The sequence below is a fragment of the Notechis scutatus genome, chromosome 3 (genome assembly GCF_049901735.1).
Source record: "Notechis scutatus isolate UNSWTSFEM ecotype Mainland chromosome 3, rNotScu1.2, whole genome shotgun sequence".
NCBI lineage: Eukaryota > Metazoa > Chordata > Lepidosauria > Squamata > Elapidae > Notechis > Notechis scutatus.
Window position 1 is genome coordinate 144,572,560 of NC_142011.1, and position 21,967 is coordinate 144,594,526.

Consider the following 21,967-nt stretch of genomic DNA (forward strand, 5'->3'; position numbering starts at 1 on the left):
AACGAATGGTTAAGAGGTGGTATTCAGAAGGTTCTGACCAATTCTGGAGAACCACTAGCGGAAATTTTGAGTAGTTCAGAGAACCAGCAAATACCACCTCTGACTGGCCCCGCCCCCGCCCCCATCTATTCTCTGCCTCCCGAGTCCCAGATGATTGGCTGGGTCTTCTTTGGTTGTCCTGCACAGGAGAACGGAGCTGGAAAGCAGGTTAGTGGGGTGGAGAGGGAGTGGGATTTTGCAGTAACCTTCCCCTAGGAGTGTGGAGGGAATGGAGATTTTACAGTATCCTTCCCCTGCCACACCCACCAAGCCACACCATGCCCACCAAGCCACGCCACGCCCACCAAGCCACGCCCACAGAACCAGTAGTAAAAATTTTTGAATCCCACCACTGAAATGGTTGGTTATAAGCTGAGGGCTACCTGTATTAGCAAATCGCTCGAAATAACAAAGAGAAGTTTGTACAAGAGACAAATCTAAAATATATTCACCCCTTAAAGCAATTTAAGCAAAAAGTTGCAATAATTAGCAGTGCGCTTTTCAGCTAAAGATGTGAAATGCTTGGTTTCAGTCAGGATCACTCAGCTCAAATTGCTTTGAATGAGCATAGGTGTTTTAATGCCCTCCACCTCAGGCAGCCTTGGCACCTTAGCTTTTTGGCTGCTAGGCATTTATCTGGCTCCTTTTACTTTATACGAAGGGTAGGCCAGATGTTACCTGCTGCCACCCAAGGCAGGGCGCATGCACAATTTTGTTACCAGTCCACTATAAGCAATGCTCGCCTGACCTTATTGTGGTTTTCTCAACATGGCAGTAACCATCCTGCCATCCTTACTGCTACCTGGTTTTTTTTTTCTTTGCTGGAATCTGGATTTTCCAGACTAGATCTGGAAGTCCTGGATCAAAAGAAATACATGTGGACTGTTCTGAGGAAATACAGAATGGCTATGGAGGTGGACAGTTTGGAAAAAAAAACATTTTGTAAACAGTATTCTTCACTGTTATTCTGCTTGTGTCCAGTGCTCCTTCAACAGCCAGCTGAGTACCGAATGGTGCATAGGAAGCCTCTGATGTAAAGAGGCATAATTTTTTAGAGAAGCAACTTTTTTTTTACAGTACCAATCAGTCTGTACAGTCTGGCAAGCTACTGGATGAAGCCGATTTAGTGGCCCCAGGAGCTGGTACTAGCTTTTCCCATTGGTCAGAAAAAATGGTGACATGTGAGAGAAACCTGGATCTCAGAGGATGGCATGTACCACCAGCCTAAAAGATTCAATAGATGCTGCTTGTCCCTGTACCTATAGGCCACCTAAGTGTGGGTTTGTCCTCACATCACCCCCCCTCCCCGCCAACAGATATCAGACACTGTTACCACGATATCTATTTTTGTAGGTAATATCCTCACACAACAGTAATCCCCAGTTGACCCTAGCTGGCAGGTCTCTGGTTACAAGAAATTGGATTTTGCAATTAGAAACCTGGCAGCTAAACAATTAGCTTCCCTCCCACTTTCCTTGCCATCCCACACAACGTAGGCATCCATCTGAGAAGAATGTGATGTGATATATTTTGCAATATATTCTGAAATCTGCAACTCTTACACTGCAAAAACATATGGACCATACAACTCAATCAGGGCAAAGCAATAGACACAATCTACATAGACTTCTGTAAAGCCTTTGATTCAGTGGTACACGACAAACTACTCCTAAAACTAAAATCTTACGGTATCTCTGGACACCTGCATAACTGGATAGAAGCATTCCTGTCAAACAGACAACAAATGGTCAAAATTGGGAGCGTCCTATCAAATTCTGTACCTGTCAACAATGGTGTCTCCCAAGGCAGTGTTCTAGGACCAACTCTTTTCATACTCTACATAAATGACCTCTGTGATCATATCAAGAGCAACTGCGTTCTCTTCACTGATGATGTAAAGCTATTCAACACCACAGACAATACTGCTACCTTTCAAAAAGACCTCGGCTATGTATCAGAATGGTCAAACAAATGGCAATTTCAAATCTCAACAAATAAATGCTGTCTTACATATTGGCAAAAAATAATAATCAGAAAATAAAATACAGGGTGAATAGTCAAGACCTTGTTGATGATCCAAACTCTGTCAAGGATCTTGGAGTACTCATCTCTAATGATCTAAGTGCTAGAGCCTACTGTAACTACATAGCCAAAAAGACATTAAGAGTTAACCTAATCTTACGTATCTTTTTCTCTGGTAATATTACACTACTAACTAGAGCATACAAAACATTTGCTAGACCAATATTCAAATACAGCTCATCAGTCTGGAACCCACATTATGTATCTGATATTAACACAGTTGAGAAACTCCACAAATATTTCACAAGAAGAGTTCTCTACTCCTCTACTTGTTGCAGAATACCTTATGCCACCAAACTTGAAATTCTAGACCTAGAAAACCTAGAACTATGCTGCCTTTGGTCCGATCTAAGTGTAGTATATAAAACCATACATTGCAATGTCCTACCTGTCAATGATTACTTCAGCTTCAACCATAACAATACAAGAGCAAACAATAGATACAAACTCAAGGTTAATCACATCAAACTTGATTGCAGGAAATATGACTTCAGCAACAGAGTGGTCAATGTCTGGAATACTCTATCTGACTCTGTGGTTTATTCCCCAAACCCCAAAAACTTTAACCTTGGACTTTCTACTATTGACCTCACCCCTTTCCTAAGAGGTCTGTAGGGGCTGTGCATAAGCCCACCACCATGCCTACCGTCCCTGTCCTATTGTTTCTTTTATTTTTCTTATATGTATTCATGTATTCATAACTATGTTTTTACTTATACCTATTATCTTGTAAGCAATTGACAAACCAAAAAAAATAAAAAAAATAAAAAAAATAAAATATTAGAATTAGAATTCTTTATTGGCCAAGTGTGATTGGCTACACAAGGAATGTGCCTCCGGTGCATAATCTCTCAGTGTATATACAAGCAACAAGTGATAACTCATGACCATAATCATCATAAAATATGTTCATCATAAATCATAAAACACTCCATTATAGGATACTAAATAAGCAATCAATATAAATAGCAATAGCACTGAGACTTATATCCCACTTCATGGTGCATTATAGCCCTCTATAAGCGGTTTACAGCGTCAGCATATATCATACTAGGATACTAAATGAAACAATTAATGTAAATCATAAGATACAAGCAACAAAGTTATACTGTAGTCGTAAGAAGATAAGGAAATAGGTAATAGGAAGAATGAGAAGAATAATAGTAATACAGCCCTACTAGGTAGTTTGACAGTGTTGTGGGAAGTTGTTTAGCACAGTGATGGCATGGGGGCAAAAACTGTCCTTGTATCTAGTTGTTTTGGCGTGCAATGTTATAAACATCGTCTTGAAGGAAGAAATTGAAATAGTTTATGTTCAGGGTGTAGGGGGTCTATAGATATTTCCATAGACCTCTTCCTGGCTCATGCAGTATTCAGATCCTCAACAATGCATGAACCAAGAGAGGGTTAGAGCTGCAGGAGAGAGCCCAAAGAGCCACATGTGGCTCTGGAGCCACATGTTGCCGACCCCTGGTATTAGAGAAAAGCAATAAGTATAATGGGGTGTAAAAATAATTTAAAATGTACTTATGCTTGGTGATTCAAATTTTAAAAAAACTAAGGGGGTAAAAAATGCATGAACCAGAAAGAGGACAGTGAAAATAACTATGGATCCCTTACACCCTAGACATAAACTGTTTCAAATTAAAATTACTTGATTTAGTCCTCTGTGTGGTCTGGAAATCAGGGAGTTAAAAAGCAATCCAGTGCTTTTTTGTCATTTGCCCCAATATGAAAGATGTTTTCCTACAGAAGAGGCCTTTTTCTGATTCCGCTCTGCCCTCTAGTGACTCTGATTATGACTAGGAATGCCAAGACAGCTGATTTTTCTGGTGCACCCAACTATGCATGGAATTAACATTTTAGATTTTTATATTGCTCCAGATTCTGTTTCAATACCGTTATTATATTCTGATGCATCAGAGAAGGAATAATAATAACAGCAGAGGAAGAGAAGAAAGAGTATATATAGTTTATATCAATGGTCTACAGTAGGTGGACTTCAACTTCTACTTCTACCTCAACCTCTCATCATCCTGTAGTCAAATTTCAGTGATAAATTGATGGTTATTTAACGATAACCGTCTTCAGGCATGAACCATTTCTCTGTTCGATATGTTTAAAATAATTCTGCTCCTTAGGGCTATTATCACCCTTTTAATTAATTATTTCCTGTTAGCAACTCCCTGCAGACATGCTCTGTAATTAATAACCTTCTTTTTGAAAGCAAAGTAATTGCTTCATTTATGTTATTCTTTCAGTTGTGGCTTTGTGGGGGGAAAAACTTATTGAGTAATTTCTGTGATAGCAAAAGGAAAAAGGTAATTAAACACCCAGTGACAGAGAATAGAGAATGGGTAATGAAAAACCCAATACAGTAATGCAGGGAAATAAGCTTGTGTAATAATATATTTTTCACTTTTTGAAAGTCCCTTATTATTACAATTTTATTAAAGTGTTTTAGCCTGGGAGGATAGGACCTTTCATTCTGAAAGTTGATAGTTTTGCTAATAAACCTTTATCTCTGTGCTAATTCAGCTTCAGATAAGTAAAGATATCTCATCAAAAAAATCCTGAGGAAAATCAAACATTGAGAATCGATAGAATTTCACAGAATAATTAGGAATGGGACAGTACCAGGGGTGGGATTCTACCAGTTTTGCACCTATTCGCTAGAACTGGTTGTTAACATTCTAAGCAGTTCAGAGAACTGGTTGCTAGAAGAAATTTCTGACCTAATCCCGTAAGGAAGGCAAGAAGGAAACATTCTGGTGTTGCTTACAGAAATGCCTCTCTGTTAACCCTTATTACATTCTTGGCAGGACTAGACTTCCTGTCTCAGGAAGTTCTCTGGAGTTTTTTTCCCCTCCTTTGCTGGTACTTTGCTTGTGTGGAGTGACCATTCAAAGTTACAATGGCACTGAAAAAAGTGACTTATGACCATTTTTCACACTTACGACTGTTGCAGCATCCCCACAGTCACGAGAGGCCAGGCAAGGAGATGCGTGCCTCGATGTGAGTGATATTGAGTTGGCCACACCCAGCCAATAACATGACCACTAAGCCATGTCCACCCAGTCACATGACCACCAAGCCACACCCACCACCTAAGCCACACCCACAGAACCGATTGTTAAAAAAATTGAATCCCACCCCTGGACAGAGGAACACCTAGAAGGAGTTTTGCTACATGGACCTGCTCTGCTCTTACCAAGCTCAGTGGTTTTGTAGGGTTGGTATAGTTAGTTTTAATCAGAGAAACATCATTTTGCTGGGGGAAAAAAACCAACCTTCATTTTGTTTTTAAATGTCTTTCTTTGTTTTCTCCCTAAAATTCCTGGAAGACTAAGGGATAGCCTTATCAAAGAGCTCATACCTGGCCAGCAGTTGATTTAGGGTTAACTTCCCTTTTCCTGTTGCAGATAAATGAGCTAGAAAGTTTTGTATGTCTAATTACTAGCTTAATCAGCTAGGGACAGAAGGGGAGGACAGTAATGAACCCCCTTTCTGGGAGGGACATTCTGTAGCAGGGGTGAGGGGTGTGATTTCTTTAGTGCTTGTTGCCTGTTGCTTGCTAAAGATCATAAGCCTTTGTTTTCCAAAAGTGGATAAAAGCTATGCTAATTTGTGTATTGGAAGATCGAGAGCACAACTCTTTGTGCTGTACAGAACAAAGAGGTTGCAATTTCCCCCTTTGTGCAACAATTGGCTACTTCGCACCAAGAAAAAAAAATCCAGTATTTGGCTGGACCAATCCATAGATTGGCCCATAATTTCATCATTACTACCTATGTCTTCTGCACATGTAAGGAATTCTAATCACAGGTAAGCACAGGTAGTCCTCAACTTAAAACAGTTCATTGAGTGACTATTCAAAGTTACAATGGCACTGAAAAAAATGACTTATGATAGTTTTTCATGCTTATGACCATTGTAGCATCCCCATGGTCACATGATCAAATAAGTGGCAATTGACTCATATTTATGATGGTTACAGTGTCCCAGGGTCATATAATCACCTTTTGCAACCTTCTGACAAGCAAAGTCAATGGGAAAGTTAAATTCACTTAGCAACATAAATTTTGGCTCAAGTGTGGTCATAAGATGAGGACCACCTGTAAGTCATGTAATCATAGTCTAGGATTAGGAGTCATAGAGAAGTATTTTTCTGGTTCTCTTTTCAAACTGTCCAAAAATGAGTTGTCATTATTATATTTTCTATATTTCACTATTAGACACTGTATGAGGTCATATTCTGAATATTATCCATCTCCCTCATTCAGGTTGATTGGATAATCCTAGATTCCAATATGACTAGGACTCTTATTTATTTATTGAAACTTATATGGCTACCCATCTTATATGCCCTAACTTTGGACAGCTTACAGCAGCAAGAATAAAAAATACTGTATAAAAGCAACATTCATGTCCAACATCAACATTGCAAAGCCAACATCATACTTGTCTAGTTTTATAGACTCTTTCCCCAATTACATTTGCTTGTTGGCCAAACCTGCAGAAGTGGTATCAAAGTAAATATATTCATGTAAATGTAAAGTCTGAAATATTAAGGTACCTGAAGTAATCAAAAATATAAAAAGGTGACTGGTTATATATAACAAATTAAGTTAATTAGGTGCTATGAAGAAAAAACCTCAATAATCACTAAACCTTGAAACATCAATGAACACATTACATTAACATATATGTTCTGGCCAGGGGTGGGATCCGACCGGTATAAATTGGATGGAACCAGTGTAAACCGGATGGAAACTGAACAAGGAGAGATTTAACCTGGAAATCAGGAGAAACTTTCTGACAGTGAGAACAATCAACCAATGGAACAGCTTGCCCTCGGAAGTTGTGGGAGCGCCATCACTTGAGACCTTCAAGAAGAGATTGGACTGCCATTTGTCAGAAATGGTGTAGGGTCTCCCGCTTGGGCGGGGGGTTGGACTAGATGACTTACAAAGTCCCTTCCAACTCTGATTATCTGTTATCTGTTAACTACAGGTTTGGTGATTTTACATTTTGAATTCTCCAGAACTGGTCAGAACCTGCTGAATACCACCTCTGCTTCCAACATATTTTTCTCTGTTACTGAAGCATTGCTGCAGAAAGGCCTATATAGAATGGTTTGATTAATCCATTAACTAATCAGTTCCTATCTACTTTTTAAACAGCTGCATAAACAGATCACATACATTTTTATTTTCACTTATTTTATTAATTTTGTTCAGTTTTTATGGATATTAATGAAGAGAGCAGACTTGGACCTGCTGTCTGTAAATATTGTAGATTTCAATTTATATAGCAACAATATGACTCTTTTTCTGCCCTCAGTGAAAGAGGTTGCATGTTGAATTGTGAAATGCATTTTTTTAGTCTCCCAACTGTGAGTTCCATTTTAGCATTTAAATTATTGGGCGAAGGAATTTTTTTACATAAAGAATAATTTTATATCCTTTATACTACATTCTAGATGATAGAGCATAATGTTCTGTTTAAAAAAACCCTCACATATTAATTAAGGTACTTGCACAAACATTTATAGAATGGCTAATCAAATGTATAAGTTTAACATGTGATTTCCTTTAATTACTTTTTGCAGAATTAATACAATTGCTGCAACAGTGTATTAATTCCACAAAATTTCACTTTTCATTAGCTCCACAAATTTCCATTTTTCCTACTATACTCTAACTCTTTAGAAGCAAAGGATAGACAAATTGTAACCTTTCTCAAACTGAAAGCCTTCAGATTTTCTCTGAGTTGGCGATGCCTGTCAAATAACACAACTGGATGGTAAACAGGTTGGAAATTTTAACTATAAATTGCAAATAACTCTACCTGTGACGCTGTCTAAGAATTGCTAAATATTACAACTAGCCAATAACTGGACTTCATAGAATAAGATTGTAGTTTCTTTTTGTGCATGAGAAGGGAACACTAGTGATTGATGCCAGCCACAGATTTACACAATGTAGACTGGACACACAGCCACAATTATGAAAACTAATCTTCCTGCATACGCTACTATCACGATTTCCCCACAGATTCTGGGTGGGGGGGATTCTCTTTTATTAGAAAGGTCTCAATTAGAGAGATCAGTGGCCTCTTTCTTTCTCAGATTATTAGGGGCGGGGGATTTTTTTTTGGGGGGGGGGAAGAGCCAATGCTTCATTGAAGGATAGAGAAATATTGCAATTGTTGTTGCATTCTTTCAGCCAGAAGACTCCAAACTTGGCAAATTTAAGACCTGTGGATTTCAACTTCCAGAATTCCCCAGCCAGCATGGTTTAAGCTGAATTTCCAGGAGAGGCTTTTTAGTCCAGGGGTCGCCAACCTTTTTGACCTTAGGGACCACCAAACTCTTAATTTTAAATCCTGCAGACCACTAATATGAATTTTGACTGACAGTTGTTAGAAATAAGTAAATTCAAAAATAAAATGGTATATAAGATGGTTAAAGGTTTCACAAATGGGGGTTGGACTGGATGACCTTGCGGGATCCTTTCCAATTCTGTTAATCTGTTATCAAATGAAATATATTTCCTTGTATACACGTGCTTTTATACTTTTGACATGCTCCATTGTTAAGCCTTTTGATATTTTTATCTTATGTATATGCCTTTTATATTATTATGATGTTCGGGGGGCGTGTTGTTACAATCTTGGAAAAGTGGTAGCATATGATGAGCTTAGAAAGAGGTCCTGATGAGGGGATGCTACATTCCTTAACGCTAGGGAAAGATGCCACTTGGGCAGCCAAAGTGAGAGGTATGGAGGGGTACGGATGAGAACATAACGGAAGGAGATAATTCTCCCTAGAGACATCCTAGGATTAGCTGCAACATCTGAGGGCATATCCAGTGAGTTTGAACTTGGGAGGGAATGAGTCTCAAGAAGAAGGGAACTTGGGTGATGAGATGAAACTGTATATAAAGTATGTTTTGAGCTTCTAAAGGTGTGGCTTTTGATTTGAACCTGTTTCTTGAGGTTCTAAAGACCATCAGCGCTTTGCAAACCGTCTAATATTTCTTTTTAATAAATCCTCTTTGTTTTCAACGATCCAAGTTTTTTTTTTTTTTGTTGGCTTTGAGTTAGTTCCAACACGGTGGCTAAAGGAAAAAAGTCTGCAGGAAAATTCCCCATCCCGTTTTCCTACCAATCAATAATTCTTTATTTGGGATCGCAGGATACAGTCTCCAGCTTTGTTCTCAGGGGGAGAGAGAGAGAGAGAGACTTTTGGCTTCATGCAAGGAAAGCAGCAGAAGCCTTTCTTTCTCTCCCTCAAACTCTGCCATAAATGAGTCTTTGCCAGCACAGGATGCCTGGCAGGGTCCCAAAGACTCATTTCTGGCGGAGTTTGGAGGAGAGAAAGACTTTTGCTGCTTTGTGTGCAGCCAAAATCAGAAGAAAGAAGCAGAAAGAAGCCGCCCAGTGGCCTGGCAAGGCGCGTGGGGCATGTTCCGCCCCTCCACCCTTTCCCTGCTCCCCTCCTGTTATTCCCAATGCAAGCAACGAAAGGCTTGTGTTTCCTCGGGTCATGTGAGCTATGCAGCCTTGTGTTCCCATGCAGCCTGGATTAATTGCTTTGGGGGGGGGGTGCTTTGGGGGTGACATTTCTCTGCGGACTACTAGAATTTTCTCCTGGACCACCACTGCTTTCATCCACTGCAGGGGTCTCTGACCTTGGCAACTTTAAGCCTGGAGGACTTCAACTCCCAGAATAGAGTTGAAGTCCTCCAGGCTTAAAGTTGCCAAGGTCGGAGACCCCTGGCCCAACTGAAACTCAGAACTCTTAATTATTACATATTGTTATAAGTACACTGAGAGCTTATGCACCGGAAACTAATTCCTTGAGTGTCTATAATAACATTTAGCCAATAAAGAATTGTATTCTATTCTAATGAAGGAGCGCTACGTTTTAAAAACAAACGCCTATATGCAGGGCACCCTTTACGTCAAAGTAATGGCGACAAGGAGGCACTTTATAACGGAAAGGCGGATACCGTTGTGAAATAAGCAACCGGGGGGGCGGAGCCTCGACCTCGCAAAACCCTACGTTCTTTGAACAGGGAGGGAGGGAAGGAAACAGGACAGCAAGGCGGGGTTGGCTAAGCCCTGAGGGGATGGAACTTCGATTGACAGGCGGAGCGCATGAAGGACAGTCGACGGCGAAGCGGCGTTGCCATTGGAAGCTCGTTCGAAAGTCCCGCCCCCGCCGCGCCCCCGCCCGCCTGCGTCCCGTGCTTCCTGGGTGCCGCAGTGGGAGTTGAGGCGGCCAGCTCCGAGGATTTGGCGGCGTTTTTTTCCGAGCGGGAGATGTTGGAGAGTTTGCGCGAGCGGCTCCTAAGCGTCCAGCAGGATCTGAGCTCCGGGTGAGGGGGAGACCCGGGGGAGGGGAGTGGGGGTGGGGGTGGGTGGAAGGCGGTTGCGGCTCCTCTATAACGCTCCCGAGAGACGCGGGGAGAGCGACGGTCGGTCGGTCGGTATATATAAGGTGGTGGGGTTGAAGTCGAGGCTCCAGGAAGGCTTGAATGTCCCGGAAGGAGGGGGTCACATTCCCGAAGAAGTCCCAAAACTGCGTCAGTGTCTCCGGCAAGCAAATGCCAAGGGGCCGTTGGGTGTAACACCTGACGCTTTTACGCGCGAATAAGCCCCCTCCGGGGGGCTGAATTTAAAGGAACTGGCTAAAAGAGGGATGGTCTTACTCTGCTGCAGGCGTAGGCACGCCGTGGATAAATCCCGTTGTAATTTCTTGCGACTTAACCCTGAGTAAATAAAAGGGGACGGGGGGGGGTTGTAAGAAGTACGGTACGTGGGGCAGCAGCAGCAGCCTTTCTTGACCAATAAGGTACTCCTTACGAGTACCTGTACTGGTACTTACAGCCACAGTTGAGTCCCATCATTTATGTTGCTAAGTGAGACAGTTAAGTGAGTTTTGCCCCCATTTTACCACCTTGCTTGCCACCGTCGTTAAGTGAACCCCTGCGGTTGGTTGTTAGGCTAGTTACTACTACTACTTCTTGTGCCATATCTGTCATTGAATGTTGGCGATCATGTTGGCAATCCTATTTTTATCAACAGCCGCGTGAATAAGTTGCACGGTTAATTGAATCTGGTTTCCCCATTGGCTTTGCTTGTCCAAAGGTTGTAAAAGGGGATCACGTGACCTCTGGGACATTGCAAACCATCATAAATATGAACCACGTGCCAAGAGTCTGAATTTTGATCACATGACCGTGGGGATGCTGCAACGGTCGTAAGTGTGAAAAGCGGTCATGACTCACTTTTTCCAGTGCCATTGTAACATTGTTCGGTCACTAAATGAATTGTAAGTTGAGGATTACTTGTAATGTACGTAAGTTCGACCATGTGTACTCTAAACTTTCCCTTCTTAATATAGTGTCATAAACTGTCCTGAATTTTGAAAGTGGACTCCCTCAAACATGCATTTTAATATTTTTGATATGCTTACATAATAATGAATACTTCTTACTTCCTTTTTTTAAACCATTGATTTAATTTGGATTTGTTAGTTAATAGTCTTAACATGTTTTAAGATATTGTAGTGTGAGAGATATTAGTATAATACAGTACAGTGTACCTCAAAGCAATGCATGATTGTTTTAAAAAGCAGTTTTAGCTCTTTAAAGGAGGCTCCAGCTAAAATCAATAGGTTTTAAGTAAATGTAAGACTAAGGCCTATGGTACAGTTCTGTCTTCTTCCAAAGCTCTTGTGGCTTTGTGGTCAGATTTTATAAAAGTAGCCGTTCCCCCCTCCCTCCCAACAGCCAGTATGACAGAATTTTTTAGTTGCACTTCTTATGAAATCCGTTTCCCAATTGCAGCTTTGTTTACACAGTTGCTTCATGCCACTTTTAAAAAACAAAAGTGGAATCAGATTATGTTGGTAACAATCTAGCATGTTGAGGGCTAGAATTGCAAATGGCACTGCATTGCCTCAACAATGCTAGCCTAAGGATTCCTACTAAGACAGACTGTACTGTGATACGTGGATGAGGATTCTTAGTCATCCAGGTAGAATTGTCTGCAAGTTGAGTCATGACAACTAGACTTCTTCAGACTGAAGAAGCTAGATAAACAGCAAAGTACCTCAAATCAACAAGAAAATAAGTCCAGTTGCCATGACTTAATCCTTCAAACAATTCTACCTGGATGACTGAGAATCTTTATTGATTTACTGCCACACATTTTGGGGAAGAAACCCTGAGGTTGGTGCAGGAATAACTCTTAAGAATTTGAGGAATTGGAATCCTGCTTACTCAGATTCCCTTAACCAACTTGTTCAGACTGAAGAAGTTATTTGGATGAGCAGCAAATCACCTTAAATCAACAAGACAATAAGTCCAGTTGCAGTGACTCGACATTCAGACTATACAGGGATCCCAACACAAGTTGCATTTAACAAACTATATTTAAAAGAATGATCTATTCCAAACGTCTTAGGCAAAATTATTTTCCTTATTTTTCAAACTGTAATAGATTTTCTTTTTTGTAGTGGTGCTGTATAGTTTACTTTTTAAATATATAACTTTAAGCCATCTACGGCTGTGTTGCTGTAATTTTTGTGTATTTTAGTAACAGTACTTGATATCTGGTAGGCATCTTACAGTATCATATGTCTATTTTTTCAGTGACTAAACCAGCACAATTTCTTGGTATAAATGCTATTTTAGTCTGCAGAAGATGAAAGCTTTAATATTCCTATGTAACTTCAACAAAAGATTGGAATAGTAAAGATTACATTGCTTAATTGATGTTATCAACTGCAAACCAAGCTCTGCTTCAAAATTGTAATCCCTGTTAGATGTAAACATTGAAATTCAAATAAAAGTTTACATTTGAAATTTGTGACAAATGCTTCTTTGTTAATAAATGAAAGTGGAGAGTATGTTCTTGTTAATAGAAACAATGCAAAATTAACAGTGAAAATGAAGAAATATCCATGAAAGGTAACCTTTAAAAAAAAAACCTGAAAATGTTCTATTGCAGTGAGGATGTTTACTTGATGTAGGGATGATTAAAAAAAGATAGTTGTGGCACAGTCTGTTCACAGCACCTCAGAATAATGACCTCTGCTTCATGTGCAGAAGATACAGGTTTGGAAAGAAGATGGAATAGCAACTGGAAAGCATCAGGATTGATGCAGTACATGGGCACAGGTTTGCAGTGTTATTTTTAGGTGATAGAAGGAATACAAGGGGATTGATACATTCAGTGAATTGGTATTATAAATATTGAAAATTTTAATTGGGACTCCTAACCGACTTTTCCTCCTTCAACATATGTTTTTTCCAGGCTGAAGATCTTCAGTGACAAATCAAGAGAAGCTAAAATAAATAAACAGAGGTACTGCTAAATATTTTAACATTATACTTGTATAATCTGTTTTCATTAAGAAAAACTGTACTTTAATAATTATTTCATGGTATAAATTGTTCAAATGTTCAGAACAGATATTCAGTTTCTGTTTTGATATTGCTTGCAAGGCTTTAAAATTTGATGTTCTTGTATGATAATAAACTACTGTACAATATTATGTTCCAGTCATTATTATTATACCAAAAGTATGTGTGCCACTTTAGAGAGCTGCCCCGTATCATAAGTTAGACTAGTATAGGTAGTCCTTGTTTAATGATTGCCCTGTTTAGTAACTGTTCAATGTCATGATGGTGCTGAAAACATAATTTTATGACTGGTCCTTGCGCTTACGACTGTTGCAGCATCAGGCATTTTGTACCCGGTGGATGTATCTGACAGCTGCTGTATCCTGCCATCACATGATCACCAGTTACGTAACTTACAGCCAGCTTATGACAAGCATTGTCAATCTAGAAGCTGGCAGTAAAATTGCAAGATGTCACATAATTTCTCGCTTAATGGCTGCATTGCTTAGCAATGGACTTGCCAGTCCCAATTGTGGTCATTGAACAAGGGCTGCCTGTATTTGTACTCTATAGGAGTTTGTATTGACAAGAGGAGACATAACTATGCCATTGCAAAGAATAAAAGTTGTTTGATATGACAGCTTAGAATTTTTTAGAGGCCAAACCAAACAAATAAAAATTGCATTTTTAGTTAGCTGAACTGTACTGATTTTGTAATTATCCTTTGATTTTTTTTATTTTAAAAAATGATTTATGGATCCTCCAGATCCTAAAGAACAAATGTAAAGTCATTAAGATGTGCCTATAATTTTTATTACAGGACTGCACAGAGTTTACCAGAATTTTCTGCTGGTTTAGTTTTGCTGAGTAGGTACGTTTCTTCTTTAAACTGTTGCTGTTTTATTACAATATTATTGATTTCCTTATTTTTCTGCAGCCAGAGATATAACTACAATAAATGCAGGGTATTTCCTTTTATATTGTTTTATCAATTGAAAAGCAATAATAACAGTATAAAATCAGTAATCTCACTGATACAATGACTTTACCTTGTTAAAGATTAAATATACACTATACGCATTAGGATTTATGAAATGCAGAACTTTAGCTTTTGTGCAGTTCCTAGGAATTTCAAAGTAATAAAAAGACAACTGTATACTTGAATCAACTGATTGTTAGACTGTGCGCTAATTTGTTTGTACATTGAATATATGTGACTTGGCTCCCAAGAAATGATGTATAATTGCACCCTTTTATTACAATTGTATTCATATTTTTGAGTTAAATCCCACTGAATTTACATACAAAATGGGTGATGATTATAATCTAAATTTAGCTCCATTAGTAATGTAACCACTAATTTCAAATTGGTAATACAGAAAACAGTATTTAGATAAGGGTACTAATCTTCAGATTAAAAAAAAACTTATTTTTGATTTTAAGGAAAATGTATTCCTTTTAAAAGAAAGCTTATTTTCTACTTTTTCACATTTTTATTTTATTTGTGGAAGTGTAAATTGGGTGTTTAAAACTGTCTACATGACCTATATTTGGAGTTTTCCAAATCTGTAGGTTTATTATTTATTTATGTTGGGTAAGTGACCACAGAGAATCTCAACTTACATTTAAAATATGTGATGTTGACTTACTTGCTGATCTTACTATAAAATTTTGAAACATGCTAACCTAAAAAAGGTTCTGTAATGTTGTAGTGTTTCTATAAAAATAAATCCAAGCTGTAAAAATATCCATAGATTATATATCATAAAAAATAAAAACATAAAATCAGCAGCATTTTATACTTTTAAGTATAAATATTAATGCTATTTCTGTTTCCTTTTGGGAAGGTATGAAGATTCCTGGGCAGCACTTCACAAAGGAGCAAAAGAGTGTGCAAAAACTGGAGAGGTGATGCATACACAATATGGAAAGGTTTATTAAAAATGAGTACTCCTGCTTGAATGTTTAGCATTTAGGAAGAAAACGTGGCTGTCATTTAAATGAATATTCTGCAAATTGTTTTTGCAAGAATCTTGAATAATTATTTTAGAAGCTCAGTATTATTAAAATATATGTGGCAATTTAGTAGTATCACAGGTATAATGCAAACGGATGACATACAGGTTTAGAGCCAGTTTATAGTACAATAAGCACAGTATTTGTATCACAAAATGATACCTTTGCATAAAGTACATGGTTGTTTATGATCCCTCTGAGTTCTAAACACACATCAGCAAAGCTTCACTGGAATTTTTGAAAGGAACTATACTAAAACTTTTGCAATACAAATGTAAATTATCAAATACAGGTAGTCCTTGACTTAAAACCATTTATTTATTTAGCGACACAAGTTATAACCCTACCGAAAAAAGTGACTTACAACCATCGCAGAATCCACAGAGCCACAAGATCAAAATTTAGGCATTGGCAATTGGCATATATTTATGACAGTTGCAGTGTCCTGGAGTCATGTACTTGCCATTTGTGCCTTTCCCAGCCAGCTTCCACAAGCAAAGTCAAGGGGGGTTGGAAGCTGATTTTGCTTAATGACCACATGGTTCGCTTAATATCTGCAGTGATTAGCATAGCCATGGTGAAAACGATTGTAAAATTGAACATGACTTCCTTGTTTAGCAACAGAAATTCTGGTCCCAATTGTGGTCATAAATTAAACACTACCAGTACTCTGTATAGTCAGTCTTCATTTGTAATCATGAAGGCATAATTTGTAAACATTCTACAAAGGTAATCACATGCATCATGTAATTGTATTAAAAATGTATATATACACACAAACATATATGTGCGTGTAGATAATATTTTTGATTATGAAAATTATTTGAATTTTTAATTCAAATCTTACCTGTCAGCATGACTATTCAGAACACTTTAGGAATACATCTGAGTTTTTGAACCACCAACTCAGTAGTGGTTTAGACAAAATCTATTATTTCTTCTCAGTGTAATTCAGTATATCATTGATTGCAGTACATTTTATATCTCATGATTTTATTTGAATTAGATATTAAACTAAAGATTTAGATGATGTCACCAACCATGTTTACTTAAACATATATAGCAAATATTATACTTATTAGTCTTGTAGAAAATGCAATATTGATTTAGAAATTCAAATAGTTTTTAAAATGATTTGACTCATTTTCCAGAGTAAAACGTTAAATCAGATACCTTTATAAAACTTGTCTGGATTTTGAAATACTATGTTTTCTGGATTAATTTAACTGGATTAGTTAAAAATCTAAACTGAATTGACAGTTATATATTGTTTTGTGTTATTTATTTTGATTCACTGTGCTAAATTCAATCCAGGCTAACATTAGATTTATGGCTCTGTCTTTTAACTATCTCAGTGATTTGTTCAATAAGACAAAGCATGCAGTGTTAAGACTCGGTAAACCACCTTATACTTACTGTGATATATGAAGCTGCTATTATTTATATTTGTAGTAGATTTATTTGCTCCAGTTCCTAAGCTTTGAATGTACTTGTGTTAATTGCATGTTAGATGTTTGAAGAAAAAAAGTACTGTATGTAAGACAAAATTTGGCAAAACAGTGTATAAACTTGAAAATATAGCAGGACAAATAATTGTAAAATATTTATACATTTTAACAGACTTAAAATAATTGCAAAAAAGGACATTCTTTTTGAAATATCAGTTTTGTACTATGCTGAAATATATTGAATTTAATTGAAAACTATGAGGGCATAGAATTAATTGCTCTGAATTAGTTATTTTAGCCACAGGGAATGGAACTCCGCAGTTAGGAAATAACTTAAGGCTTTAGTTTGAAAACTAAGAGATTTGCTATCTATAATTATATTCTTGACTTTAATAATTTCAGCTGGTGGATAGTGAAGTTGTAATGCTTTCTGCCCATTGGGAGAAAAAAAGAAGTGGTCTCTTGGATCTTCAAGACCAGCTTCAACAAATTCCAGTATTTCTGGCAGGCTTAGAATCTACAACAGCTAGCCTGGGTAAGTATGCATTCAATTTGTTTCTTATTTATAGAGGTAGATACTCTATAGATACTCAGATCATTAGAAAGACGATATCATCGCATCACTGCTACTTGTTAAAAAATGAGAGGTACGTTTACTTTTGATTGACTCCAAACCCCAATTAAATCATTATATTCACAGGAGGGGGCATATTATTTTAGGAGGGTGCAGTATTGCAGACTTTGAAAAATCCGGTTATGAGCAAATAATTTTGTGCAATTTAGGTATACTTTTAAAAGTACTCAGCAGGGGTCCTCAAGGACTAGTTTTTCAAATCGTTGGCTTGAGTTTAGCTTTTTTATTATTAGTGCTAATCCTTTAGCACTAGGCAATATCCAGCTAGGCAATATCATTAGTAGGACAGCTCAAATGGAGATAAATTGGTGTATAGACTTGCAAATGACACTATAAAAACAGTAAACAGAAAAGAAAGATGAAATCCAGAAAAATGTGGCTGGATGGTAGATAGCTATAATTCTGGCAATTTCAAACAGATGAAGGAGGAAGGTAAACTGATGTCAATTTTTGCTAAGATGATAATTCACCCAATTGAAAGCCACAAAAGAGAATATCTCCAGCACTGACAACAGATGACTACAAATGACTTTGCTTATTAAGACACCAGTCTTTTGGGGCCTGCTGCATCAAGATTCACCAAAATTAGTAAATGGGGGCTCATTGTAATTTGTTTCACGGATGATGGTTTTATATTAATTTGTATAAAGTATTCTAAAGGTCTCTGTTAAGGTTTTGAGCATCATTAGCAGATGTAATTCTGAGAATGACCACGATTGCAATGCTTTTTATGGCTTAGAGCTTCCAAATTGATATTTTCAGTTTTGGATTAGCTTGAGAAATAAGCTGAATTATTTTTGATTTGGAGAGAAATAAGTAGTTGATTGCTCAGGAGCTTCATTTCTTGAATAATTATTCTAGAAAATCCTTGAAAAACATTGGGTATTATGTAACCAACCGTCTCAATTAGTCTTCTCTAAATTACCTGATGGGAAGATAAGTTAGGATTGAAAGGGAAGCAGGTGTCCTGTGACACTTCCTCTTTCTCTTTCATATGTTATTCAGTGTACCAATTTTATCATGGTGTCTATGAAATGGAAAGGAGAATTTCCCATGAACTAGCACGAAAAAAATTGTCCTTGAATCTTAGTATGTTTGTTTCTTGAAATGTCCTATTGTGAGAGTTTGGGGTTCTGGTACTAAATGTTATAATGCATGAGGTTGTTTAGCATGAAATTGTATCAGAAGTGATCATGATCTATTTGAGAATTGATACTTACATATCCTGTTTGAATGTTTCATTAACAAAGTCCAATTGGAAGCACATTTTAAAGAAATGGAGCATCATTTATTACATCTTGAAGATCTTTGTGGACGGTGTGAATTGCAAAGATACAAGCATATGCAAATACTACAGCTAGAAAATTACAAAAAGACAAAAAGGTAAGCTTGAATATATTTGATTTATTCACCGAATCCTTTCTGTCTTATGTGTAAGCAAACATATTAAACTAACTTTTTATCTTAAGGATTGCAGATACTTTCATACATATAGCATTCTTCATGGAAAATTATTAAAAATATCTCCTGTTTAGAGTAGGAATAGCTGGCTGCAGGAAACTTCTTCTGAGGGAATGTGTTTCAACTTTTACTACGTAGACATTAGAAAAAAAATTGTTTTGGTTTTAGGACTTCATCCTTATTGTGGTCTCCTGATCTATCACATTTTTTTTAGTTTCTTAGTAGAGAAGGGAAAAAAAACTCTTGCAATAGCTATTTATGGATGACCTGAAATGTTAAATTTGTTGTTCAAGTTGTCACTCTTTTCTCAAGAAAATCAGTGTATCTCACTTCCTGTTGGCAAATAATTAAAGATTAGGAATAAACTTGAAACAATTGATCACAAGATAATCCGTGATCATTTAATTAGAAGGCCAATTAAAAGTAGAGTTTTGATTTTTAATAGGTATCTTCAAGAACATTTGAATATGTTAGATGAATTATGATGAATATGTTAGTTAGTTAGATGAGTTAGTTAGTTAGAATATGTTAGTTAGATGAATTAGAGGCCTGACAAAGTTGTCTCATAGATAGTTATCAAAGAAGAATATTAAAGAAAGAGTAGTTAGTTTTTGAGTTACAGTCATATGTTTAGTGACCATTCAAAGTTACAACAGCACTGAAAAAAGTGACATGACTGTTTTTCACACTCACAACCATTGCAATATCTCCATGGTCATGATCAAAATTCAGATGCCTAGCAACTGGTTCATATTTCTGATGGTTGCAGTGTCCCAGGGTCACCTTTTGCACCTTTGATAAGCAAAGTCAGTGGCAAACCCAAATTCAGTTAACAACTGTGTTATTCACTTAATAGTTGCAGTGATTCATCTAACAATAGTAGCAAGAAAGGTTGTAAAATGGGGCAAAACTCACTTAACAAATGTCTCTCTTATCAACATAAATTTTGATCTCAATTGTGGTCGTAAGTCATGGACTACCTATATTAAAAAAAGAGCAAGGTTTTTTTATTAGCTCAGTTGGTTCATTACAAAATAATACACGACCCAGTTTTCTTTGGATATATTAAATTAGAACGATAATCCCTGACCATTTGATACAGTCAAAAATCATTAATAGGTGACATATCCTGCTTCCCAGAAGAGCACTTTAGCTTATTTATTGGATATTGAAAGACAATAATATTTGTAGCTCAGGACTAAATTGTGGGGTTCTTGATACTCTCTGAGCTTGGTTGTTTTCTGGCAGACGTTTCCTTACCAAACTAGGTAACCATCAGTCCACTGATGATGTTGCCTAGTTTGGTAATGAAACGTCTGCCAGAAAACAATCGGAAAGCACTAAGAACTCCCCTATGAAGGGAAAATTGCCAAGAATCATTGGCTTTGACTGCTAGTTGCCCTATTCTGAAGAGCAAACTAGAAACCTTAAATGAGCTTATGTACAGTATAAAGAGGTTTTTTAAATTGCTCATTCCTTTTGTACCTTGAAAACAATTTGACAAATATCCGTAGTGAAGTAAAGCAAACCACAACAGTTAAGTTTTTCATCAGTAAAAGATGAGATATGTCTTTTCTTACAGCAACCAAAGTTACCATAGTTAGCTCAAAGCTAGGAAACTAATTTTACTTTTCTTTTGTTTCAATAAATTATCATAATTAAATCTTTTGAAATTATTGAAGATTTCTGGCCCTGATGGTTTTCCAGTAGGTTTCTATAAAATAAATATTGGGATTTTTTTCTATTTTATTGGAAAGTTATTTTTGTCAAAAGTTACTGAAAGTTATTTTTCTTTCAAGTAAATCTCCACTCTTTAGTTTTATTGTGACAGATATCATAATTATTTCCAAAATAGACTAACCCAGTTAATTGTAGATCTATTTCTTTGAAAATATCAATATTAATATTTTACTTTGGATTGTAAGTTATAGTTTATTTTTCTGATTGTTGAACATCCAATGCAGGCTACCGTGTTTCTCCAACAATACGGCCTCCACCAATAGGAAGACCCAGCATGTTTTCTAGGCATAAAATCAAATTAAGCCCCTCCCCCCAAATTTAGGCCTAGTTTAAAACATGCAAAATAGGGGGAAGGGTGGGGGGACTTGCCATTTGGAGTGCCGTTGGAGCTACCACCGCCGTTTGGAGTGCCCTTGGAGCTGCTGCCGCTGTTTGGAGCTGCCTCTGCCGTTTGGAGCCACCGCCGCCGTTTGGAGCTGCCTCTGCCGTTTGGAGCCGCCGCCGCCGTTTGGAGCTGCCTCTGCCGTTTGGAGCTGCTGCCGCCATTTGGAGCCGCCGCCGCCGTTTGAAGCTGCCGCTTCCGCGTTTGGAGCACTACCACTGTTTGGAGCACCACCGCCACTCCAAACACGGCGGCAGCTCCAAACACGGAAGCGGCAGCTCCAAACGTGACGGCGGCACTCCAAACGGCAGCGGCGGCTCCAAAAGGCAGAGGCAGCTCCAAACACGGAAGCGGAGCCACCGCCGCCGTTGGAGCTGCCGCCGCTGTTTGGAGTGCCGTTGGAGCTGCCTCTGCCGTTTGGAGCTGCCTCTGCCGTTTGGAGCTGCTGCCGCCGTTTGGAGCCGCCGCCGCCGTTTGAAGCTGCCGCTTCGGCGTTTGGAGCACTACCGCTGTTTGGAGCACCACCGCCACTCCAAACACGGCGGCAGCTCCAAACATGGAAGCGGCAGCTCCAAACGTGACGGCGGCACTCCAAGCGGCGGCAGCGGCTCCAACGACAGAGGCAGCTCCAAACACGGAAGCGGAGCCACCGCCGCCGTTGGAGCTGCCGTCGTCGTTTGGAGTGCCGCCGTCACGTTTGGAGCTGCCGCTTCCGCGTTTGGAGCTGCCACCGTATTTGGAGTGGCGG

The 21,967-nt window shown here is 38.2% G+C and overlaps 1 protein-coding gene across 1 annotated transcript in view; it reads left to right on the top strand.

Moving 5' to 3' along the window:
• Positions 1-10,193: 10,193 nt before the first annotated feature.
• The window catches only part of DTNBP1 (dystrobrevin binding protein 1), a 39,378-nt gene continuing 27,604 nt past the window's right edge, over positions 10,194-21,967 (top strand). The window contains exons 1-6 of the mRNA XM_026670007.2: positions 10,194-10,505; positions 13,450-13,500; positions 14,359-14,409; positions 15,386-15,446; positions 17,405-17,537; positions 18,887-19,019. Coding sequence (XP_026525792.2) covers positions 10,285-10,505; positions 13,450-13,500; positions 14,359-14,409; positions 15,386-15,446; positions 17,405-17,537; positions 18,887-19,019 — 650 coding nt within the window. The 5' untranslated portion in view covers positions 10,194-10,284. The remainder of the gene's footprint in view (positions 10,506-13,449; positions 13,501-14,358; positions 14,410-15,385; positions 15,447-17,404; positions 17,538-18,886; positions 19,020-21,967) is intronic.